This window comes from Heloderma suspectum, chromosome 1 (genome assembly GCF_057233095.1).
Source record: "Heloderma suspectum isolate Gila_16-S chromosome 1, 16-S_ref, whole genome shotgun sequence".
In the NCBI taxonomy this organism is placed as follows: Eukaryota; Metazoa; Chordata; class Lepidosauria; order Squamata; family Helodermatidae; genus Heloderma; species Heloderma suspectum.
The window spans coordinates 183,272,027-183,298,378 of NC_139458.1; the positions used below are offsets into that span (position 1 = coordinate 183,272,027).

The window sequence follows — 26,352 nt, forward strand, 5'->3', positions numbered from 1 at the left end:
TTTAATGGATAAGCTATACCTCCTGACATTCCCTCTTCCACAGTTAAAGGTGCAGGAACTCTGTCCTTGTTTGCATTTGGACACCCTAACCACTGCATGACATCAGCTAAAATGAAAATTGATCTTTTTAATTACTTTATACTAGGATTACTGACATCATACAAAGGAAAGTGTACTGTTAAGTTGTCTCCACATTTCCAGTACTCTAAGCTGAACCAGGGACTTCCAGGTTCAAAGCTTAAACTCTTCTGCTGCAACCCTAAGCACACTTGTCAGGGAGTAAGCCCCATGGAACACAGTGGGACTTGCTTCTGACTGACTGGATGTGCATAGGATTGCACTGTTAGCCACTATACTACAGCAGCTTTTTGCTTTTCTATATACAAATGCTGATCTGTGCAACACAGTACTATTTTTAATCCAAGGTAATTCAATGGAATTTACTTTCAGATAAGTGTGTAGAACTGCAAAACACCTTTTTTTGATTTCATCCTATTCCAATCCCCCCCGTCCCCGATACAGCTCAAATGGTATTTCTTCTATGTAACAAATACCAATTATTTCAAGAGAAACTGAAAACTGAGTATCAGATTTGCTGAACTACAAATTTGTGGGGGTTTTTTCATGACCAAGTGCCTGACTTAACAATTTCCATTTTATCATACACTCTGATACTGTATCTCAGAACTGTATATTGCTAGTATGGCCTTTGTTGCACCCATCTCTCACTGAAATCAGTAGCAAAGCTCCCACTAATATAATGGAGCTCAACTGCACCCCAAATCTGCATATCAGAATTAAAAAAAAACCTGTTTGCGGTTTCACTTTGTAAACTACTATCCAATATGCTGTATATGTTGATTAGTTGCTAAACATCCTGATCAGATTTTCTTTGGACAAGCAAAACACAACGCTGTAGGGATTGTATTTATTTTTCAGTTCCTAATTCACAGGTTGCTTTTGTTTAGATTTGAAAACTAGAGAATAGATAACTGTGGTTTTGGTTCCTTTAGACATATATTTAATTTGTTGGAGACCCCGTTCCTTGAAGATACAGGACACCAATACATGTCTTTCCAGAAAATATTCTGAGCATCCTATGTTTTTACAAAGAGCCAGAGGTATCACTACTCTTATGTTGCTATTGCCATGGGAAGCTCAAATCTCCAGTGCAAGCGAATGAGGTAACAGAAATGCAGACTCACTCCCCTCCCTCTTCCTTCAAAGGCAGAGTAGTAGGTGAGTTGCTAGGCAACACCATACTGAACACTGGACTTCTTTTTCCTTAACATAACCGAACTGACCCCTCTCTCTCTGGAGTCCTTTCAATTCAAAGGCTGTGCATTAGAAAGAAGGCTTAAGATATAAATACCGCTAAAAATATTGTTTAAAAGCTCAAAGTCCACTTAACTGAGAAAGAAAACCAGTCCACTTAACTGGTCATCCTGAAAATGGGCCAGTATTTCATCATCAATTCAGAAGGTCAGGAAAGCTTGAAATGATGCATATGAGCCCAAGTGATGGGGGACAGGGGAGGGAGAGGACAATACTAAAACCTCTCTGGATCAGAATCCCAGCACAGACTCTTCCTAGTAAACTAATTTCATGCAAATTAGCAATCCAGTGAATGAGATTAACCTGTAATTGCTAGCCAACAATAATTGTGTGTTGATGTTCGTCTGCATTCCTCTAGTACATTTAAAGTGGCAGGATGCACTTATAATAGTTCTGTAGAAGAGGAAAAATCATAACCTACACCTGATAAAATTCTCTCTTCTTTTAAAGGTGCAGGAGTCTTGTCCTCTTTTTGTATCTGGCCACCCTTTCCACAATGTTCTTTTAATCCAATACATCATTAAGAGATAGCAACTAAGTGTAAGAAATGAATAAAAACTACATTTGTAGGATAACTCTATAGGTACGGAATACCTTTGCTTGTAGATTAGAGCTGGGCGTTTTGCCTCTTTGAAAACAGTCCCATAGAAAAACGTCTATTTCTGCTTCATTGACTACGCTAAAGCCTTTGATTGTGTGGATCACAACAAACTGTGGCAAATTCTTAAAGTGATGGGAGTACCAGACCACCTTACCTGTCTCCTGAGAAACCTGTACGAGGGTCAAGAAGAAACAGTAAGAACCAGAGATGGAACAACCGATTGGTTCAAAATTGGGAAAGGAGTACGACAAGGCTGCATATTGTCACCCTGCTTATTTAACTTATATGCAGAGTACATCATGAGAAAAGCCGGGTTGGATGAATCACAGGTCGGAATTAAGATTGCTGGGAGAATTATCAACAACCTCCGATATGCAGACGATACCACCCTAATGGCAGAAAGCGAAGAGGATCTCAAGAGCCTCTTGTTGAGGGTGAAAGAGGAGAGTGCAAAAGCTGGTTTGAAACTCAACATTAAAAAAACTCAGATCATGGCATCTGGCCCCATCACTTCCTGGCATATAGAAGGGGAAGAAATGGAAGCAGTGACAGATTTTACTTTCTTGGGCTCCAAGATCACCGCAGACGGTGACTGTAGCCATGAAATTAAAAGACGCTTGCTCCTTGGGAGGAAAGCTATGGCAAACCTAGACAGCATAGTAAGAAGCAGAGACATCATCTTGCCGACAAAGGTCCGTCTAATCAAAGCTATGGTTTTCCCAGTAGCAATGTATGGCTGTGAGAGCTGGACTATAAGGAAGGCTGAGCGCCGAAGAATTGATGCTTTCGAACTGTGGTGCTGGAGAAGACTCTTACGAGTCCCCTGGACTGCAAGGAGGTCACATCAGTCCATCCTAAAGGAAATCAACCCTGAGTGCTCATTGGAAGGACAGATAATGAAGCTGAAGCTCCAATATTTTGGCCACCTAATGCGAAGAGAAAACTCCCTGGAAAAGACCTGATCCTGGGAAAGACTGAAGGCAAAAGGAGAAGGGGACGGCAGAGGATGAGATGGCTAGATAGCATCACTGATGCAATGAATATGAACTTGAGCACGCTCCGGGAGAGAGCGCAGGACAGGAAGGCCTGGCGTGCTATGGTCCATGGGGTCACGAAGAGTCGGACACGACTGAACGACTGAACAACAACAACAAATACCTAAAGTATCAAGCTAAAAGATACTGGGCACATTTCCAAGGGTTTGTCTTTTACCTACTTAAATATGGGCTGTGTACTTAGAAAGAACATCATATTCAGTCCATGGCAGTCACAGATTTTAGTGCATGACAAAAGAAAATGCCAGTTGCACCTAGGCAAAGTGAACAGTTTTCAATGATCAAAAAGAAAAGTATTGTGTAGAAGTGCCACACAGAGCTGGCATTTTAGGATTGCAACATCATTTTTAAGATTTGCTATTTTTTTTTTTTTTTGCTATGGTAGGACAAAGGATCCCAAAGTGGTAATTGGATAAAACAACAACGTAATACACAAAACAAACATCTGTAGATCAGAATATCTATGGTTCCTGTGATTGTTCTAGATAAAGAAATATGACCTTTCAAATAGAGGGAGATTTGGAGTAAGAGCTCCATCAGCTGGGAAAGGAGCTCCTATACATGTCTACTCAGACCAACTGAGACAATGGTGCTTACTCCCATGTAAGAGGCTACAGGATGGCAGCCTTAGGCAGCCAATTGAACTCAATGGGACTTACTTCGGAGTGTAGGATTGCACTGTTAAACATCCAAAAATGATTTCCTAAAGAAAATATGGGCAACTCTAAGTTGATGCAGCAAGTCAATTTACTTGTCACTTAAAATCAATTTCTCTGTTTAGCTTCCATAAGAAGTAAAAAAGAAGCAACAAACAGCAGAACTAAATAAAGAGTGAGGTGGTGGCAGTGGCTGTTGTTTTGTATCCATGAATCAGAGGAAGTGGGTATAGCAGCCAAAAAAGGAACCTACAATCAGCCACAAGAACTATCTTGAAAAAACCTAAACATCAGTGTCCCTGGAAACAGAAATCAAGTGTAAAATGGTTGGAAATGCAGGATACCATAACTTTAAGCATTACCCCCAAATTATGGGATACAGTATATAAAAATAGACCTGAGCATTTACAGTTATTTTATTTAATACATTGATATTCACCTTTCCAATTAATTGTACAAGGCAGCTTATATCAAAATTACAGAAAACTGAAGAACAATCCAAAACATCATCTGATAAGAACACCATCAATAAAACCAAATAGAAGCATTAAAAGTTTGCCAGCAGCAAATTCAACTGGGGAAAGCACATGTAAATAATGTTTAAATCTGGCGTCTGACAGTGAACAATGGAGATGCCAGGAGCATCTCTTTAGTTATGTAGCATATAGATTTAGTCCTGCTGTTCACGTGGCATAATTGTGCAAATAGCTAGACAATTCATGATTGTATCTTGGTCCCTTGCACTCTGGCTATGTTGGCAGGCTGCTGGGCTTAAGAGTCTGGGAGATGCTTCACCCTGGTATTATTTGATGTTGTGCAAGGTTGCTTTTTTTTCCCCTTCATGGATCACTGCCTTGTGGCGAAGGGGCTTGCGTAACTCAGTGAAGCCATAAGCTATGCCGTGCAGGGCCACCCAAGACGGACAGGTCATGGCAGAGAGTTCTGACAAAATGTGGTCCACTGGAGAAGGAAATGGCAACCCACTCCAGTATTCTTGCCAAGAAAACCCCATGGAACGTATCACAAGGCTAAAAGAGATGACGCCGGAAGATGAGCCCCTCAGGTCGGAAGGTGTCCAATATGCTACTGGGGAAGAGCAGAGGGTATTTCCAAGTAGCGCCAGAAAGAGTGAAGCGGCTGGGCCAAAGCCGAAAGGACACTCAGCTGTGGATGTGTCTGGTGGTGAAAAGAAAATCCAATGCTGTAAAGAACAATATTGTTTAGGAACCTGGAATGTCAGATCAATGAATCAAGGTAAGCTAGAGGTGGTCAAACATGAGATGGCAAGATTGAACATCGACATCTTGGGAATCAGTGAACTAAAATGGACAGGCATGGGTGAATTTAATTCAGGTGACCATCATATCTACTATTGTGGGCAAGAATCCCTTAGAAGAAATGGAGTAGCACTCATAGTCAACAAAAGGGTGGGAAAAGCAGTACTGGGGTACAATCTTAAAAATGACAGAATGATCTCAGTACGAATCCAAGGCAAACCATTCAGCATCACAGTAATTCAAGTCTATGCCCCAACCACTGAGGCCGAAGAAGCTGAGGTTGATCGGTTCTATGAAGACCTACAACACCTTCTAGAACTAACACCAAAAAAAGATGTCCTCTTCATCATAGGGGATTGGAATGCTAAAGTAGGAAGTCAAGAAATCACCGGGATAACAGGCAAGCATGGCCTTGGTGTACAAAATGAAGCAGGACAAAAGCTAATAGAGTTTTGCCAAGAGAACATGCTGATCATAGCAAACACTCTTTTCCAACAGCACAAGAGGCGACTCTACACATGGACGTCACCAGATGGTCAATATCGAAATCAGATTGATTATGTCCTTTGCAGCCAAAGATGGAGAAGCTCCATACAGTCAGTAAAAACAAGACCTGGAGCTGACTGTGGCTCAGATCATGAGCTGCTTCTTGCAAAATTTCGGCTTAAATTGAAGAACGTCGGGAAAACCACTAAACCGTTCAGGTATGACCTAAATCATATCCCTGATGAATATACAGTGGAGGTGAGGAATAGATTTCAGGGATTAGACCTGATAGACAGAGTGCCTGAGGAACTATGGACGGAGGTCCGTAACATTGTTCAGGAGGCAGCAACGAAATCCATCCCAAAGAAAAAGAAATGCAAGAAAGCCAAGTGGCTGTCTGATGAGGCTTTACAAGTAGCTGAGGAAAGAAGGGAAGCAAAAAGCAAGGGAGAAAGGGGAAGATATACCCAACTGAATGCAGAGTTCCAGAGAATAGCAAGGAGAGACAAGAAGGCCTTCTTAAATGAACAATGCAAAGAAATCGAGGAAAACAACAGAATGGGAAAGACTAGAGATCTTTTCAAGAAAATTGGAGATCTCAAGGGAACGTTTTGTGTAAAGACGGGCATGATAAAGGACAAAGAAGGCAGGGACCTAACAGAAGCAGATGAGATTAAGAAGAGGTGGCAAGAATACACAGAAGAACTATACAGGAAAGATCTGAATGTCCCTGATAGCCATAATAGTGTGGTCACTGAACTTGAGCCGGACATCCTCGAGAGTGAAGTCAAGTGGGCCTTAGGAAGCATTAGTAACAACAAAGCTAGCGGAGATGACAGTATTCCAGCCGAGCTATTTAAAATCCTAAAAGATGATGCTGTTAAAGTGCTGCATTCAATATGCCAACAAATCTGGAACACTCAACAGTGGCCACAAGACTGGAAAAGGTCAGTTTACATTCCAATTCCAAAGAAGGGCAACGCCAAAGAGTGTTCAAACTACCGCACAATTGCGCTCATTTCACATGCCAGCAAGGTTATGCTCAAAATCCTACAAGCTAGGCTTCAGCAGTATGCGAACCGAGAACTACCGGAAGTACAAGCTGGGTTTAGAAGAGGCAGAGGAACTAGAGATCAAATCGCCAACATTCGCTGCATCATGGAGAAAGCAAGAGAATTCCAGAAAAACGTCTATTTCTGCTTCATTGACTACGCTAAAGCCTTTGATTGTGTGGATCACAACAAACTGTGGCAAATTCTTAAAGTGATGGGAGTACCAGACCACCTTACCTGTCTCCTGAGAAACCTGTACGAGGGTCAAGAAGAAACAGTAAGAACCAGACATGGAACAACCGATTGGTTCAAAATTGGGAAAGGAGTACGACAAGGCTGCATATTGTCACCCTGCTTATTTAACTTATATGCAGAGTACATCATGAGAAATGCCGGGTTGGATGAATCAGAGGTCGGAATTAAGATTGCTGGGAGAATTATCAACAACCTCCGATATGCAGACGATACCACCCTAATGGCAGAAAGCGAAGAGGATCTAAAGAGCCTCTTGTTGAGGGTGAAAGAGGAAAGTGCAAAAGCTGGTTTGAAACTCAACATTAAAAAAACTCAGATCATGGCATCTGGCCCCATCACTTCCTGGCATATAGAAGGGGAAGAAATGGAAGCAGTGACAGATTTTACTTTCTTGGGCTCCAAGATCACCGCAGACGGTGACTGTAGCCATGAAATTAAAAGACACTTGCTCCTTGGGAGGAAAGCTATGGCCAACCTAGACAGCATAGTAAGAAGCAGAGACATCACCTTGCCGACAAAGGTCCGTCTAATCAAAGCTATGGTTTTCCCAGTAGTAATGTATGGCTGTGAGAGCTGGACTATAAGGAAGGCTGAGCGCCGAAGAATTGATGCTTTCGAACTGTGGTGCTGGAGAAGACTCTTACGAGTCCCCTGGACTGCAAGGAGGTCAAATCAGTCCATCCTAAAGGAAATCAACCCTGAGTGCTCATTGGAAGGACAGATAATGAAGCTGAAGCTCCAATATTTTGGCCACCTAATGCGAAGAGAAAACTCCCTGGAAAAGACCCTGATGCTGGGAAAGACTGAAGGCCAAAGGAGAAGGGGACGGCAGAGGATGAGATGGCTAGATAGCATCACGGATGCAATGAATATGAACTTGAGCACGCTCCGGGAGAGAGCGCAGGACAGGAAGGCCTGGCGTGCTATGGTCCATGGGGTCACGAAGAGTCGGACACGACTAAACGATTGAACAAAGGTTGCTTTAAGAACCTGGCTCCACGTGGCAGCTCTAGCTGAAATGAGCGAGACAGTCCAGCAAGTGATTGTCTCTTACATTGTGAACTTTGGGTCATCTACACAGGCCAAAATCCAGTGATATAACTAGCCACACCAAAATCAATGTCAAACAATGGGAACTGAAGGACCTTAATGAGGCACTGAATTTGAATACACCCAGCCAAAGAGTCGCATACCCCCCACCCCAAGGTGTTAAGTATGATGGTCTGGCAGAGATCCCCACCCTTGGGTGCAGCAGTACAGGAAGATCCTGCTTTGATTAGATTTGGCAGGGGAATCCATCCTGTTAAAACTGATATTCATCCTGGCCAGGATTAATTCCCTTTTGTTTAAAAATATTACATAGGGCTCTGGTGCCCAGTGTTCCTGTAGTCCTGCTGGCTCTCTGATCCTCACTGAAATCACTTTGCTGAAATCAGTCTCTAAGCCATAGAACCCAGGGCTTGTCAGAGAGCCTCGCCAGCATTTCCCCCCAGAACACCTGGCTCTGGTAGCCGGAGTCCCGTTTCTGCTGAAGTGGAGGGTGGGTCACACAGCAGCTAGAAGCCCTGCCCAAGGCCCCACTTGTAGCAGCTGCAGAAGTTCCTCCACACTCCAGTTTTGTCTTCAGGATGATCCATCAGGATCCCTGGAAAGGGATCTCTCAAACTTTGTCTTACCCTCTGGAGGTCCTTTCCCCACCAATTGTAGCCTCCACATCTTTACCTGTTGTGTAACTGTACAAGTGCTTGGAGAGGCTTGTTCCATCTTTGGGCCCAGCTTTGGGTTGGAAGCCTTGCTGTGTACGTGCTGTCTTTCTCTCACGTGCCAGCAGAAAGCATCGCAGCCGGGCTATCTGTTGGTTGCTTCTTGTCAGTGGTCTTTTTCATCTTACCAAAAGCCTCTAGAGGATTTTGATAAGATAGAAATGGTTCACAATAAAGACCTGGAAGGGAAATAAAACAAGGACTACGAACAGGTGCACAAGATGCAGGACCTGTGTGTGTATGTGTTGAGTGAGCTCTCCCTATAGCTCTACCCACCCCTTTGCATCACTGTGACCTAACACATGGGCTAAGCACCTTGCTCTGGATGTGTCTCGAATTGCTGCAGAACTCTCAATATCATCATTCTCTTCCCCACTCCCCAATTTCTCTCTCTCCCTGCCAGAAGGCTTAGAAGCATGATATGCTTAGCTTCAACCCCAATAGCTTTCCAGAGTCATAATCCAGCCTGTTCAAGACAGAGCCAGGCCCACGTAGCTATGGCCTAGTTTCTAAGAGCAGCAGGCCTCAATTTAGACATCAGGCAGTCTTTAAGCAAATGTTCCCCATCTCTGAATCCTGGGAATGGAATTGTATGGTCTCTATTTGGTCTTTTGCCTCATATGTTTAGTGTGCGTAGGACTGTCGGTTGTCTATGAGTAAATAATTCCCTAGCAGAGTTCATATAGTAATATCAGTGACTAAATGTTTATTACACAGAAGGTAATCCTCACTGTGATAATTTTACATGTACATTAATGTGTACTAATGTGCCTTAGAAATAGAACCTGTGTGTGAATGTGTATTACTGGGACAAATCTGCTAGGATGTGCTACTGCCAGTGTTAAAAGATCCTTTTTACACATAGATCTCAGATCGTGTCTAGGGGCCACATGTGTATCTGGAGAAGATGTGCACTAACAGCAATGCACCATTATAAGAGATAGAGCAGGAAACCAGTGTCCTAAGCTAGTGACAAAGTGTTGAGTATTTCTTTCTAGGACCATAGACCTAACATATACAACCATCATCAACGGAATAACAGTGTTGGATTCGTTTGTTGACTGTAAACACACACCACCTGTCTCTAGCACAGGACTGCAAAAGTGGCTTTAGAAAGTTACTAGCGTTGCAGGAGTATTGCTCCACTCTTGTAATTATGACAATTACAAGACCATACTGACTTCCAGCTGCTCCAGCCACACTTGGTATACCAAATGTTGAATCTAGTATATTCTGGCAGATGTGCACAACCAATTCACCATATGCTAGGGCAGTAGGAAAGTAATATAATCAATGGTCTTCTTTTCCCTGCCACACAGTGAGAAGTGGACATATTCTCACAGTGAGAAGTGGACGGGCTCTCCTCACAAAGATTTTGCAGTAAATGATCTTTGCTGTAAATGCTCTTTAAGTTACATTTCATTGTTTAAAATGCATACGTATGTGTGTTGCCATGTACACCCTGGAATATTTACAGTTCCTTTTTTAGATACTACCCCAACCCAGACCTCCCACAAAAGCAGACTGAAGACAAGCACTGAGAAAAATACCACCTATATACTGGCAGCTGTTTTCCTTTAAAAAACTGCTCTCACTCCAAATGGCTTTTAGAACACGGTGGGGACAAAGCAGCTGTGGGGACAGAAAAACTGCAAAAATGGTAGGGCACAAGTGCATCCCTCTTTGGATTATGGCCTATATGTAAAATTACAGGCACTCAACATATGGCTAAAAGTGAAGCCTCTCAAGAAAGGTCATGCCTGGAAATTCTCCAGGGCTTTGTAGACAATGATCACAGAGACAGTTCTTTGGCACAAGAGTCTGAAGAATGAATTATACAAATTGATAAAGACAGGCAGACGGCCTTTTTCATTAGATGTTTCAATAAAAAGGTATCAGTATGCATGAATCTCCAGGTGTGAACAACAACTTGATCTTTGAACCATGTTTACTAACTCAAGTGTGAGGCTTGGATGTGGGAAACAAGTTCGATTTCTCCTGTTCAGTTAAAAAGCTCAGCGAGCAGCTGTGAGAAAGGGCACCGTCTCTGCACCCACCTTGTACAATGGTTGTGAGGCTAAAATACTACTCTGAACATCTTAGAAGACAGGAAAAATAAGATATGTAATATGTAAATATGACCTTATGAAGTGACTGGAACACTGATACATTATTTATATAATGGTCTGTGTACTATACAGAAGTGAAATACATTAGTCATAGGTAAAGTAAATCGCTAGAGAAAAGAATTTATTAGGTTCTTTTGGTTGATCTAGGTCTCCAGAAAAGGAAAACAACAGTTTACAAAAAGTAGTTAAAATTGAGGGACACAGATAAAGCATTCCAGTAGTATTTCTCTCCCCCACCCCACTTCTTTTGCTGCCTTTGAGCATTATAAAAAGGTAAAGGTGTCCCCAACCAGTCGTGTCCGACTCTAGGGTGCGGTGCTCATCCCCGTTTCTAAGCCGAAGAGCCAGCGCTGTCCAAAGACGCTTCCGTGGTCATGTGGCCGGCATGAATGAACACCGAGGTGCACGGAATGCTGTTACCTTTCCCGCCGAGGCAGTACCTATTTATCTACTTGCAATTTCTTGCTTTCGAACTGTTAGGTTGGCAGAAGCTGGGACTGAAGACGGGAGCTCCCTCCGACACGCACCACTCGGGTCTCGAACTGCTGACCTGCCGACCTTCCAGTCTGCAGTTCAGCGTCTTGAGCATTATACGCACTTTGAAAACAATGGGCTCACTCCAAATAAATCACCTCTATGAGGGTGAAGGAACCATGGGCGCAGCTGGAAACATTCTCTGAAGACTTCTCTGCCGCAGAGATCTTCAAAGAAAGTTCCGGCTGTGCCTGTTGCTCCCTTACACTGAAGTGATTTATTTGGATCACAGCCAGATCCTACAGGTGGATAGTAACGAACAGCAATTACCATTGTATTTACTGAACCCTAAGTACTAAAGCATCCTTTTCCAGAGGAGAGATAAAACTAAAAGTAGTCTCTCTTCTTTCCACTTTTTTCCATTTGTAACGACTTGACCATGCAGCATCTCCAACTACACAGATGTCTTTATGGCTCCCCTGCCCCCATCAAGATAAATACATAAAATAAAGATCAAGTCCTTAAAGATGTGCGTGCCTTATCAAGTAATTCTTTTCTGATCTTGGGATAATTTGGATGTGCTTCTAAAACCTGTTGAAAGAAATAATATAGTATAACAGCTGTAAAGTGATGTCATACTCTAAAAGTGGTAGTTATAATGACTGAACAACAACAAATGTGTGTGTGTGTGTATATATATATATATATATATATATATATATATATATGTGTGTGTGTGTATATACACACACACACACACACACAGATGTATATACCAGAGAACATGCCATCATGTAACATAAATATGCAGAAGGTTATGTCTAGTTATGTAATTTTGGTTCCACCACAGAAAAGTGGTTTATTCAACCAGCATCTCCCAAATATATAAAACAATCCAATGCTTAAGTTTTAGATCAGTAACTTGTGACTGTAGTTTTGCTTCATTGTGGCTCTTAAATACCATCTAAAACATAAACTGTTATTTAATAATTTTATATCCACTACAGCTTACCTTATGACAAACATTGATTGCGTCAATGTGTCTCTTGGCTTTCAGGTAATTAAACGCCAACTTGAAACCTGCAGAAAGAGTATGTCACATCTTTGGCATAGGAGAAAGGTTTTAAGTCTTCACATACAGAAGCAGCTTTTGTCTTTTCGGGTCAGTTTAGGATTTTAAAAGTGGAACAGAGATAGCTCATGCATGTCTCTTTTTTTGTGCCTCCTAACAGTTTAAAATTATGATAAAAACAGAAATAAGCTAAAATGAGAACAGATATAGATGACTTATTGCTCACAATATTCTTGGACTTACCTCTCCCTCAAAAGCAGCATATTTTTTTGTCTTAGTGTACAGAGCTCCATCTCCAGAGATCAGAGATAAAGATGAAATACCCAAGCAGCAACTTTTATTTACACAGAAGGTCTTACCTGCATTTCTTTCCATAAAACGAGAAAGGAGATCCTGGCACAATTTCACAATGAGAGAAAACAGGAACATGCTAAAAACAATGGCGGGAGACAATGGCAAACTGGCCCCCACTGTCTCTGCATTCAAGAAGAGGTTTAACACACATCTTTTACAACTGTTGTTATGGCCTTTAAAGTTGTTTTTAATGTTGTACAATGTTTTCATTTGAGTATGTTTTTTTTTTAATTTTCTGAACTTTTCATAAACCGCAATAAACAAATAAACAAAACACAGAGAAATAATTTTTCCTCCTTTTGCCCTCCCCTCTGCACGTCCACTCCCCCATGCTTTCTGCCAGTGTGGAGCCAGTTCTGTGGACACCTGCCACATCTCTTCCGATTCCGCATGCATGGCTTGAGCAGAGTCACCATGGGTCTTCAGGCTCAGCTGCCCAGAATCACCTCAACTGCTCCTGTGCTGAAGTCAGAAAGCTCCTAGCGTGACCACAAGGGTTGGGGTGCCTTCCCATGCTGGGATCCATGAAGCTGGGGGATGCATTCCTTCTGCTCAAGCCATACGACTCACGTGGAGCCGGGTCTGGCACCTCAGCAGCAGATATACAGCACCCACAATTGCTTCAAGGGCTGAAGGGTGTGTGTACATGAACATGCTCTCTGGCTCAAAAGCCAATCAGAGGAAGATGGCTTGTCAGGATTAGGGGACAAACACAGGAAGCCACATTCATCCTCTCACTCAAAGTCTCAAACCCAAGCAACGGCTTTGGGTAAGGCGGGAAATTGGTCATCTCTGTTTTATGTCCCACATAATGTTTGTGGTAGACTGAAGAGAGGGTCTAAAACAGGGGAGAGCAACCTGTGGTCTTCCAGATGTTTTGGCCTTCAACTCCTGTCATCCCTCACCATTGTCTATGCTGGCTAGGGCTGATCGGGGTTGTGGCCCTCCAGATGTTTTGGTCTACAAGCTGCTCACCCCTGAGGTCTAGAGAAAGAGGGAACTGAGCTCAGAGGATGTGTGGCAGAGGCCAATTTTTTTGTCACCCCACAACTGTTTACATCGTGAGGTGGCATTCCCAGCTCACAGTTTAAAGGATCCTAGAAAGGGGAAAATGAGGCTCAGGATGCATGTGATGGCTTGAGTCTTCCGAGACAGGTTCCCTCCCATCCTGAAGGGGTATGAGTGTCTTCCCTTCAGCGTAACTTTCCACCTGACTTGCCTTAGGGGTCTTCCTGTATGTTACCCTCTGCTGCCAAAATTCTCTGGCAGCATGAGGTAAGCATTCCTATGCAGCTTCTGGCCCCTTCCAGTTTTATGGAGGTCCCCTCCAAAATTCAGGATTTCCTTGGATACTGGGGAGGGGGCTCTTTCATACTTGCAGGGACTCACTCCTGTCCTCTTCCTCCTTCAAGTTGGGTGCCCATCCCATCTGTATGTGGGACACCCACTATACTAATAAGGGGAATGATGCCAGAGACAGTCTTCTACAAAGGTCTATCATGCTGGAAAACCTCTCTCAGGCCCATAGCCAGGTATTTATTTTCAGGCAAGTTACTTTCAAAGACTGCAATGCTTAGCCAGTTAATTAAATATCTGTCAAAATCTTTTAATCAAGCACATGGCCCCCATTAACTGAGTAGCAGATTTTTTTTTTTTAAATGTAGCTATTAAGTACAAGTACTTATAAAGCCAGGTGGCAGGTGCCATTTTAGAAGAGGCATTTGCCTTCTCTGGAATGGCTCTTCTAAGATGGTGACTACTATGACACATGCCTACATTTTATTAAAATGTAGGAATATATATTGTTTTCTTTAGAACTATCACTTAATTTATATGCAGATTTAATCATATAATTATTATTTGATCCAAACTGGCAAGATTAACTTACTTAGGGCACAATCTTATCTAGACAGGCAACCGCCTATCCAAAGCAGGGCAGGAGAAGCACGGAGGGGATTGCTCCCTCCACGCTTCTCCTGCCCTGCTTTTTCTGCTAGACAGCCGATAGTGGCTAGCCACAGGAGCAGGGAGTGGGGAAGGAGGCTGCTGTACGACACATTGTTGTACAGGCAGCTACAATCTCCCTGCCCCGGAATGCCCCAGACACACCCCTTTCCGGCCCCTCCATGCTCCTCTTGCGAGCACGGAGGACGAGGCTGTTCCGTGCTGCCTCCGAGGCAGCGTGGGAGTGGGGGGAGGTCAGTTCTCCAGGAACCGACCTTGGAGTGCAGGCTGAGGTCGGTTCCTGGAAAACAGCATATCCTGTGGCCACCTAGCCACTGTCTGGTGGCTTTAGGATTGCTCCCTTACAGTATGATTCTATGCATATCTACTGAGAAGTAGACTCCCAGGTAAGTCTATATAAGGACTGCAGTTATTGGCTGCATGAGAGCCCTTCCAATGTACATAGCCACTGTTCACAAATTTGACTAATTTTAGACAGGCATATTCAAATAATTAAAAATTATATTAGAGGGCATCTTCAATTAGAAATACAAAGCTGAATGCAGTAGGAGCTAAAACAAGCAGAATTTTTAAAATGAAGCATGTCCTCTCTCGCCAAGTATGCTCTCTGCTCTCTTCCATTGGGAAGGGACCACAGCCAGTCTCAGAGCATATGCTTTGCATGCAGAAGTTCTGAGGTTCAATCACTTGGTATTCTCCAGTTTCATAGGATCAGGGTATCAGGTGATGTGAAAGACCTTTGCCGGAGACCCTGAAGAACTGCTGCCATTCAGGGTAGACAAGACTGAATTAGACGAACAAATAGCCTGACTGAATACAAGATGGTTTCCCTGTCTTATTCCATTACTACCCAAGCATGTACACATAGCGAGTACTTTCCTCAATCTGGAAAATGATGGGCGGAAGCGAAGGATGAACCTACCTATTGTTGGATTTGTTTGGTTTCCATACTTCCACGCCATCTCATAGTTTGCAGCTGCATCCTTGTAGGCTTGTTCCTTCTCCATTATATATCCCATATATTCATACGCTTTGCAACAGGACTGAAAGGGGGGAGGGGGGGAAAGGAATTCTAAATTGACTGAACTCTAAATTACAAATCCTGTAAACTCATTAAAATAGCAAGCTAAAATTTTGTTGGTCCTTTTCTGAATGGCACTGCATGGAAATAGAATGCCGTAACTCACTGCTCCAATCATTGCTAGCCAGTACAGGGAATGGTAAGGACCAGAGAGTCCTTACCTGGAGAGCCGAGGGCTGCGACTATGTTAATTATGTCTCACAGTTGCAGTCATGCATCTGTGAGCCAGCCTCGTTTCTCCTGCTTTCAATATGGTTAGTCACATTAATTAAAAGACTCAAGGGGTAGAAAAACATTAACAGACAGATATGAGATTGCTCCTGGCCTGTCAGTTACCCTGTTATGACGAAGGCACCGTTTTAATAATTCACCAGCCATGTCATATTTTGAAGACTGAATGTAAATGTCAGCAAGGAGAAGCCAACTTTTTTCAAACTCTTCTGCATCGATGGGATTCCAGTTCATTTTCGAAATGCGCTTCAACTGATTCCTGGCTCGTGGAGTTTGTTTTAAGATCATGTATGCTGTAGCCATTCCCAAAAGTGCTGGGACGTGATCCTTCTGAAAGAAACACCACATGAGAACTCAGGAGCTATATAGAGAGCTCAGCATAAGTATCAACAGCCTCCAACGCATATATATCTTACGCTGACAATAGCAGGTAAAACCTCAATCTAGAAACCTGTAAGTTCAACTATACTCTCAGAGCCCATCAACTTCCCCTTGCAAAACAGATGCAAGAAGGAGGTGCCTGTAATGAGATCGGCACACACACCCTTTGCTGGATGTCTGAGAAGCAGGTTCTCTAGGCTTGGGCAAACCAGGGCTGTTGTCTAATCCCACCAGCCTCTTACATGTGCAGTGGCTCAACCAGGGTGGTTGGATGTGAAGAAATTCTTCCCCTCCATCATATCCAACAAGGTGTGTGGTGGAAGTGATCCTTGCACAGAAGTTCATTTCTGCAGCCTTTGGATTCAGGTGTCTTTGGATTTAGCATGGGCTAAATCCAACATTATGCAAGCAGACTTCCACTTGTACAATAGGTGTTTCCTTTCCCCGGCTCCTAGCTGGAGCCTCCCCGCATGTGCCTTCCCCCAATCTGCTCTGGATGGCCCCCAATTCTCCAGAGGAAATTTGGAGGGCATGCAGGGGGTTGCGTAGGGGAGGGGGATTCTGATCCGCCAGCGGTGTCCATTCCATCGGCTATAACCCTATATCTTCTATCTTAAATGTTACAGTGCTATAGAAATGTTTCCCCATATTAAATAGAGCCAGAACAAAGTCACCTTGGCCAATAGAATAGGATAGGGATTTTAAAATAAGCTTTACCAATGGCTGGTAAGTTATTTTATGACTCTGTAGTATTGGGTTCAGATATATATGCAACACCACACTAATAAGCCTGTGTCCCACTAAGGAAAGATTTTTAGAGCATCAAAGACACTTTCTTCTCAGTCTCATTGCTGAGCCTGGCACAGCCAATACTGTTCTCCACTAGGGCTTCTGCATCAGCACTGGGGATGGTAAAAGCAAACAAACCGCACCTTACTAACAGCCATAACTTAATAAAACTTGGTTGCATGCAGCTATGTCGCCAAAGGACGATTCACATATTCCTTTCTGATGCGTTTAACCCCTTATGTGAGCAACCTACTTGGTGTAAGTTGGGAAATTGTTTTAGCCCTGGTAATGAAAGCTCCAACACTACCTAGCAGATCATGGAAGTTGCAGTGTCTGAAATCTGTAATTTTCCAGATGACATGTTTCTTCACACAAGCATACTTCTCAAATGAAAGGAAAAGAGTAGCAATAAGTAACATGCAAATGGGAGAAGAAAGGATGGGTAAAGTCCAGCATTCAGCACTAATGTATTATTCTGTTACTAACAATTCTGACAAGAATCATCTTTTATTTAGTAAAATTAATTTTTTTGTGAACCACCCAGAGAGCTTCAGCTATTGGGTGGTATAGAAATGAAATGAATGAATGACTAAATAAATAAATAAATAAATAAATAAAACTGGACTGGAATAAGATAGCCTTCTAATATACCCAAGGCTCAGCCATATAAACAACATTTTCAACAACCTACCTCATTAACAACAACTTCTGTAAAGGCATTTAGTGCTCGCTCAACATTTGATTTTTGTTTGGTTGCCACGAGGCAGTAATTTTCCATGATGCAAAGCTGCACTTGACCTTGAGCTGTCTGAGGCTTCAGTTCCTTTAAGAGCTTTTCTGCTGTTCTCACAGCCAGCTGCACAGATTCTTGCTTCTCTGTAGAACCGCTACATATACGAAAAAGCATCAAGGTCTCAAACTAGGAGCACCAACTCAGGCTTTGGTGTGGGTGGGGAGGAAAAGAGGCTGAAAGGCACATTCTTGGAGGTATTCAAGATAAGATTGCAACAGAAGAGGAGGAGGAAGAAGGAGGATTATTTTCAGAGCACTACTTGTGGTTACCTTTGTATTCCTAACAGATCTTCAGAGGCATCAGTTTTCCTGAGAAATCATCACAGGCAGCATAATACACAGGGAGAACTGGTGCCTCTGGATCAAACAGTATACATCACAGTGCTATGTACGATACGGTACCCAATTCATCGGTTGGCCTGGTTTTTCTTGTTTGGTTTGGAAATGGAAAAAAGTGACAAAGGAAATGTGTAATTGCAGAAGTTATTTCCCCCCTTTGTTGAACGCTTTACATAAGCTTCATGGCCTTCTGAATGAGATCTAATGGCCTGACTGGAACAGAAATACGGTGAAAATGTTAGCCACTGAACAAGGCTCTTCTTCACCAAGCACTTGTCTTATCAACACCACTATCTAACAACGCACAGGATGCACTGGTACCTGAATTCAGCACTCCATCCCTCACTGTTGGCACCCAAAAATAATTTGGAGGGATTCTCCCAAGCACCATTCATGATCCACCAAAACAAGAGCCTGTATTAAAATACTAGGAGTCATAAAAGTCTCATCACTCACTCTGTGTCCACATCGAGGTGTTCAAACACCTCACCTCCCACTGTTTCATTGTCAGGGTTCAAGCAGATTTCGATCATATTATAAACGGCATTCTGTCCCCAGTCATTGTCCTTCCTTGCTTTGTTAAAATGCCGAAGTGCGTCATTTGGTTCGCCAGTGTACCTAGACAGGCAATTAAATTGACTTAACAACTTGCATAAATTGAATTTAAAGCAAAAGAAAAATGTAGCCTTCACGCTTATCCCATTCTGTGTTTGGTCATATCAGCACTTCAAACTTAAAAACCTCCCAGCTAAAAACACCCCCCTACACACACCTATTTAAAAATAAACTTTGTATATAGATGGCTGCCACTTGGGAGTTCTCTACCCATTGGCTAACCTACTGTGATGTCACAGAGATTCTAATTGCAAAGGGGGAAAGGTCAGGCATGGAATGTGGGTGAATCCTAGTGCAGCTGCTATGAGAAAATGAAATGCCATTTTGGCTAGGGAAAGAACCTCACAGGGCCTGGAGATGGGAAGAGCAGGGTGCCCCTGCAAGGAGTGGGGAGGCACTTGGGAAGGCAGGGAGGCTGGTAACTTCATAGCTACATGGAAACGAGGCTAAGGACATGTTGCAAGAACAGACTGGAGTCTCTCTCAAGGGAGAACCCTTGATACCCCGTTATGCATCTTTTCTTACTTTATTATTTTTAAATTATTATTTAATAATATTAAATTAATATAATTTAATATTCCTCTTATTAATTATTACATTCCTCTTGCAAGGAACCTGAGGTGGCTTACTCCTCACAACAACCCTGTGAGGTAGGTTATGCTGAGAGTCAGTGACTGGCCCAAAATCACCCATTGAGCTTCATGGCCGAGTGGGGACCTGGGTCTCCTGAGTCCCAGTCCAGACACTGTAGCCATTACACCACCCTGGGTTTTTCACATCACATTTGGCAAATTAATTAGTTCATCTCTATAAAAATAACATGCCTTTCAAATTCCAAAATTGACATTGACAACTAGTCTTCAATAGGTTTGCAGCAATTTCATCCACTCATAGTGATATTATTACAACTAGAGCTGTGCACAAATGGCCTCTTGAAATTCTCCACCTTACTTTGTGGGCAGACAAATTTGGGAGACAGTTTTGCCTAATTTCTCCAGGGGGAGGAGAAATTCCCAACCGTTTCTCCCAGGTAGGGCTCCCCATTGGCAGGGCTTGTAGCACAGCTTCTTTCTTTTTTGGTAAGGGTTTCTGGGTTTTCGTGCTGCAACAGCATAAACTGTCTTGGCAGGCTGGCCCCCAGTTTGCATCCACCGCAATGCAGGTGGGGGCAGTGTTGTGTCTAGCTCCAGGGGTGAGGTGGAGCTAGTGCTCTACCAAAATCTGTCTTCCAATTTCCTGAAAGGTTTCTCTCCCCATTCTCTTCCATTGTTCTGCCTCATTCAGGACGATTTATAGTTTATTTTGTGGTGTTTTTGAGCACCTAATCAGAGCTAGCCTCCCAGGCTGCCTGCATGACCTGATCTGGGAAAAAAAAAAAACCCTATGGGAGGAATTACCTCATGGTGCCTTGAACTGGGCTTTAATTGAAGGGTAGGAAGCTGAGGAGGCTACAGGCTGCCAGAGAGATGATTGTACAATGACAAACAGGACATTTCTTCTCACTCCTCAGCCACCTCCCAAGTAAGGTAAGCCCAAGAAACTCAAACCCAACCCATGACAATTTCTCCGAAATTTCTTCACCACTGAATTTCTTTTCAAAAGCAACTTCTCTTCTATCAAATTGAATGAGAATGGTCGAAAAAACTGTGGGAGAAATTTTCAGCCCAGCACTAATTACAACCACCAACCATCAAGAGAGGTATAGATCCAGTACATGTGCCAACCACTCACATACTGCCATATATACCTGTCTTCTGTTCAGGTATACATCCAATCAGCATTTGAGTACAAACACACCACCACTCACCATTACCTTGATAATGCAATGACACACATCACTTTCAACCTTCTATACTGGCCTAATAGCACCGGGAGCACACTGACAGGATAAGGAAATGTGCAGTAATATGTACCAGAGAAGTCTCTTCACAGCTCTGCCCTCCGGCACTTACAATATGGATCACAGGAGGGAGAAACAAAGAACAGGCAGCAGATGAAGGAAGGATCAAGGAAAATGAAGAATGCAGGCAGCTGTATATGGAAAGGAAGAGTGTCCAAAAGGAAAGAAAATTCAAGGGAAATTTCTCTCCTAGGGTCAGGAGAGACAGTTGGCAGGATGAGGGGGAAGAGACGCAAGGATTTGTGGAGGAATGGAGAGCTGTGGGCCAGAGATGCTCAGGTAGGGGGAAGGACAAAGATAATGAGCAGCTGATAATCACATACCAAGCAGAAAGAACCAGGCATTAACATTGGTACTGTGTGAACTGGACACACAACATTTCAATTTGCTAGATGGGCATTTCAGGAAAGTAAGGTAAAGAACTATTTCTGACAGGTATCATCTTAGCGATTTCCAACCACACCTACCAAAGATGCAATCCTTTGCAATAGTGAAAACCTGGATCAAGTTTTGTCCTGGGAGAATGTTTCTCAGCCATCATAAGGAATCTTGGAACTTCTTCTAGCTTTCCAGCCCTTCTTAAAAGATCAATTAAACGTGACAGTGTCGCATAATTATCTGTTAATGTAAGTATTCAGGGCATTATAGAAAGCAGCTGCATGTACTAAAAAAAAACCCATGCACACACAGCAAGCATAAAAAGACAAGGGTGTTAATAAAAGCCTACAGTATGGCCATGTTCAGATGTTCAAAGTATGTAGCTCCCCACTGCATGAAGGGGGAGAGTTGGGCGGCACACGCTGGCCCCACCCACCCTGTCACATCCCCCCACTGCCCTTTGCACGTTGCGGGGAGGAAGGTCTCAAGTGCGGAGACTGAGGCTCGCCACACAGTTTAGAACCCTGACTGGTGGAGGATGCAAAGGAGGGGACAAGGCCAGCAAGCACATCCAGCTTTCCCCACTCATAAGAAGGGGAACATGTATGAATGCCTGAACAGAGCCCATGGTGCTCTAACACATTATCTATCTATGCTCACCCTAGCACCTGTGATCTGTATTTCCTCACTATATCTGTTTCTATATGTAGCTGAAAATACTTCATGCATTTTTTAAAAAAATATGTACTTTATAACATGCACTCTGTCCCAATACACCAATCTAATAAAGGGCCTAAATATCTCATTGAGGACCTACAGAAACCACACCTGGAAGACTGAACTAAAGGTTCTCTGTCACCCTACCAGTGGCAGAGAGGCATTTTGGCTTCCTAAGGAAGCAATGCAATATTCTTTTGTCCTCCATCTCCCCCACCCTCCTCCACTGCTCTGAGTAAAAAGGAATTCCTTCCCAGTTATTAGAAGCACCTTTGCCTGACATGCAACCAGAAGTCATACACTTCCCCAGCCTATGAAAGCTGATGCCACAATACATTTGTTAGTTTATGAGGTGTCGGAGGGGTCTTTATTATGCTTAATCCCATTCAGTTCTGAGCAATCACTGGTCTCTTTCACATTCTGTCTGGGACTGTTTCCTCAGGGCAGCTACAGTGCTTTGTGGGGAAGTGGGAGGGATAACGGAGACAAGAAAAATGTAGGTATATTGGGGTAAGGCAATCTAGAAACTATGCATGAATGCAGATGCTTTTGTTACTTATTTTTATTTATTTATGACATTTTTATACCGCCCATCAGTAAAGTCCTTGGGGGCGGGGGGTGTTACACAAGTTTTCTTCTCATCTAAGCTAGGGGGATGGATTGTGCTTGTCTGAGCATGCTTTTGTGTAACACTTCTTTACCAGAAAATAATTTCTGAAAAAAATTGGTTAGACTTGTAAGATTTGTACTTATGAACATGTGATTTTAGCAGCTTTAGCATGAACACTTTTCAAGGAAGGAGCAACAAAAAAGATCCAAGGCTCACCAGGGTTGCGATCCAACAGCTGCTGGAAATGAAAGACTGCTTGTTCATAGTCCTGTTTCCTGAACATAAGGTCAGCCATCATCTACAAGCAAAAAGCAACATGCTAACTGAACAGAACATGCTGCAAGACCTACTCCACAGGGATTTAACTCTGCAAAATAAATCTATGACAGGGGTGTGAAACTCAAATGGGCAAGAGGGCCAATCCCTCCATCTAGCAAATGCCCAGGGGCCACACCCACATCTGAACAAGGAGAAAACTTACTAGGTTTGATGGGGAGGGGAGGAAGTAGTGGGATCAGTGCTTAGCTTCTAAACAGGCTCCTCGCTGTCCAACCCCACTGTTACACCATTACACACCTTCCCTGCCAAAGTGCCTTCAACTACACCGGCACTGTTCCCAATTGCCAGCAATTCTTCCCTGCCTGAGCATCCTCCTGCCACTCTCACATCCTGCCTAGCCTGAACACCCCTTCATCCAAGTCTTCTTTTTCAGTGACCCCAAAAGTCAGCACCAGCCACTCACACTCTTCCCCCTTGGCTGCAAATGCCACACTCCCTTACACCTGCACTGCACATTTAAGTGAAATTGTAACCATTGTTAGGTCAGCCCCCTTTCATTTCATTTATTACGTTTCTATACTGCCCAATTGCCGAAGCCCTCTGGGCGGTTTACAAAGAAAACACATTATAAAAAACATTTACATACAAACACATAAACAGACAGCACACAGAGAGACACTGTACATAGAACATTTTTTTTTACAATCAGCAGTAAGAAAAATCTAGGTCCTTTGCCCTTACCAAAAAGCATCACTTCCTAACTCTGAAAATAGTTCAGTCATTTGTGTGGACTATGGCAGGGGTGGTGTGGGTCATCTTCTACCAAATGCCCTGAGAAAGGATCCTGATGATCTTTTAAAATGGTAGGATTTTATTTTGAAAGGCAGCATATAAATAATTGGAATCAAATCAATCAATCAGGCCCCCAGGAATTGTGACTGACAGCTCTGGTCTACCGTCTGACTCCTGTGGATCTTGGGAAGCTCCTTCTCCCACAGGTTGCTCGGGGGAGTGTGTGCACCCTTCATCCATGCCCCTCTGTTTACAAAAGTAAGGCTGATCCTTACTTACATGGAGTAGGACTGTTTCTTTTTTTAAATTAAAAGCGACGGATTGAACATCTACAGAAAATGCAACAACCAAGTTGCAGTAACAAACGATATCCCCGCACGAGGAAAATTAAAGGCTTGTACAGTTGTCATTTGTCAGCTTGTTTTAACTGGTAATTATCAACTGCTGTTTTCATGTCTTTTCGAGTAATGTCATCTCTCCAGAAGGAAAAGTGGGCAACTCTGCCCAGAAAATCTTTCTTTTACAGACAGTATAAATGGGAACCTTGTTTCTAAAAATAAATGTTGTTTGGTAACACTTCTTACTAATGTATTGTGATGTGCCCATTTCCCTGCAAAAGCAATCTGCCAAACCCTTGGGAACCAAACATGCTGCATATCCTGTGGCTGTTTTCCAGTTTGGGGCAATGTCCATCCTGGCTGCTGTAACCAGTAACTGGATACTTTCCTTGTGAAAAGCTTTCCCCTAGGAGTATTTGAAGATTGAAAGGAATGCTAACGGGGGGTCTAGTAGAATGGGTTGTTGCACACTGTTTCCAAAATAATTTCAGAAATAGATTTCCAAAACGTTAGGACAAAAGGACAGGACTTCCAGATGTGGAACAGAGATCCTAGTTCCTTGCAGCTGCTCCAGCTCATAAGGGGGATGGCTTTGTTAACATGATGTAATTTTCCTGGGGTGAAGTGCCATCTATGCCATCAGTTTTAATAAGGATTTCCTAATCACTCTTGATATGATTCTGAGGGGTTGGGTCCCATTTTGCCTCCAGGATAGAAGAACCTGTCTGCTGTGGGCTGCATAAAGCCCCTAGGATTATGTTTGATAGCCCTGGTCCTTAGGTTGTCTCCTGCATACCTCAAGGAATGCCATCTCCCACAGGTTTCTCTCCAACCTCTGGGATTAGTGGGTGTACTTTTGATCTATACCCCATCTGTTTATAGTAGTGAGACTGATTAAGGTACAGAGCAGGGCCATTTCTGTCATAGCTCCTACACTCTGGAACACTCTACCCAGGGAGATTCCTTAGGCAAGCTTTCTGTATAACTTGAGCTGGGAGGTGAAAAACACACCTAAAAGCTGTTGTTTCTTAACAACTGTCACCTGTGAGCATTTAAATTCTCATATTGTGGCTTGTTTTTTGATACTATACTTTAAAGCAACTTTTAAAATAGTTTTCATTAGATTCTATTTCGAGATCTGTTTTTATCATTGGCCCACTGCTTTGAGTGAAGTTGAATACAGAAAAGCAACTCATGTATTTATAATAATATTACAGAGGCTACCCTTAAAAAAAAAGTTTTAAATCTCACATAGCCCAATTAAATCCTCCTCTTCCAGGCTTCATGAGTACATCTTACCATTGTAGCTGCTGCATTATCTGGATCGTTCTTCAGTAACAGAGCACACTGACGCTGGCACGAGTCCACATCATCGTGTGCAAGGTACAAGCGAGCAAGTTCCAGCATCACCTGAGGATTAAAAGACAGAGATATATTTATAGATAAATCATTTCTCATTTTTCATCTGATTTAAGGTTTGCAACAAATACCCCAACAGCCCCCCCCCCTTTTTTTAGCAAAGCCAAGGAAAATGGTTAATCTTGGTGGGCTCAGCTGACCTTGTTGTCTGTCTCACAATGAACAAGAGCTTCTTTGTAAAATTTAATTGCTTTCTCATAGTTCCGTTGGGTTGCTGAATGCTTGGCTATCTCTGCGCACATCTCAGCTGCTAGCTGCTTCTGCGCAGGAACCGCGTCCAGCTGTTCTATCTGAATCCGTTTCAGCACTTTGGCCTGCAATTCCCGAGCCTGAAGGGAAATGCAAAGAAAATGGCTTACAGCAGGAAATAATACGCGAAGAAGTTGGGAGAGGATCTGAACCAAGCCGTGGATTTTAAGAGGGCCAAATTATTTCTGTGGAGTCAGGATTGCATATGCCCTTTTTGTCGCGATATATGCATCAGAAGAATATCTATCTAGCTCAGTATTATCTATACCAGGGTTAGGTAACATGGTGCCCTCCTGATGTTTTGGACTACAACTCCCATAATCCCTGACCACTGACCATGCTGGCTGGGGCTTATGAGAGTCGAAGTCCAAAACATCTGGAGGGCACCAGGTTGCCTACCCCTTGTCCACAATTGACTGGTGGTGCCTCTCCAGGGCTTCAGACAGGAGACTTTCCCAGGCCTACCTGAAGATGCCACAGACTGAACCTTGGACCCTTTGCTTGCAAAACACGCCCTCTACCACTCAGCTCTAGATTCTCATATGAGTCTGATTGACTGGCGGAAGCAAATGGCAGAAAGGTGATTCTCTGTTGCCTAACATTCCTTGACTCTCTAGGCACTCAAAGAACTGGGACCGGGATAGAGAAATAGCATGACTGTGGTAGGAGAGGGCAGGAGTGGTTTACAGGAACAGATGGAGGGCTCCAACACATGCAAGTGGGAGACAATTCATAAGCCTCATGATCAGACTTATTGTTCTGCTGATGCTAACTGCCAGACTCGGATCATTTTAAATGTTGTCTCTTCTACTGCTATCAGGAGACGATCTATTGCTTTTCTGCCACAGAAAAGCCAAAGTGCCAATAATTTATTATTTATAAGTGCCATCTATGTCCATGGCGCTTGACAATGAACAGGTATGACAGGCCCTACCCCATGCGGCTTACAATCTAAAATAGTCACAGGG

The 26,352-nt window shown here is 43.1% G+C and overlaps 1 protein-coding gene across 5 annotated transcripts in view; it reads right to left on the bottom strand.

Annotated features, from left to right (window-relative positions):
* Nucleotides 1–10,049: 10,049 nt before the first annotated feature.
* TTC21B (tetratricopeptide repeat domain 21B) overlaps nt 10,050–26,352 on the bottom strand; it is a 54,961-nt gene continuing 38,658 nt past the window's right edge. For 3 of the 5 annotated variants that reach the window (XM_084812008.1, XM_084812026.1, XM_084812035.1), the window contains exons 20-27: nt 25,276–25,464; nt 25,016–25,126; nt 22,524–22,605; nt 21,070–21,220; nt 18,544–18,705; nt 17,648–17,843; nt 15,892–16,116; nt 14,330–15,517 (exon numbers count right to left, since the gene is read on the bottom strand). In XM_084812008.1, coding sequence (XP_084668134.1) covers nt 15,194–15,517; nt 15,892–16,116; nt 17,648–17,843; nt 18,544–18,705; nt 21,070–21,220; nt 22,524–22,605; nt 25,016–25,126; nt 25,276–25,464 — 1,440 coding nt within the window. In that variant the 3' untranslated portion in view covers nt 14,330–15,193. Of the gene's footprint in view, nt 11,675–12,095; nt 12,164–14,329; nt 15,518–15,891; nt 16,117–17,647; nt 17,844–18,543; nt 18,706–21,069; nt 21,221–22,523; nt 22,606–25,015; nt 25,127–25,275; nt 25,465–26,352 lie in introns of those variants that run through there. The other 2 variants (XM_084812017.1, XM_084812046.1) reach the window with 2 other exon arrangements.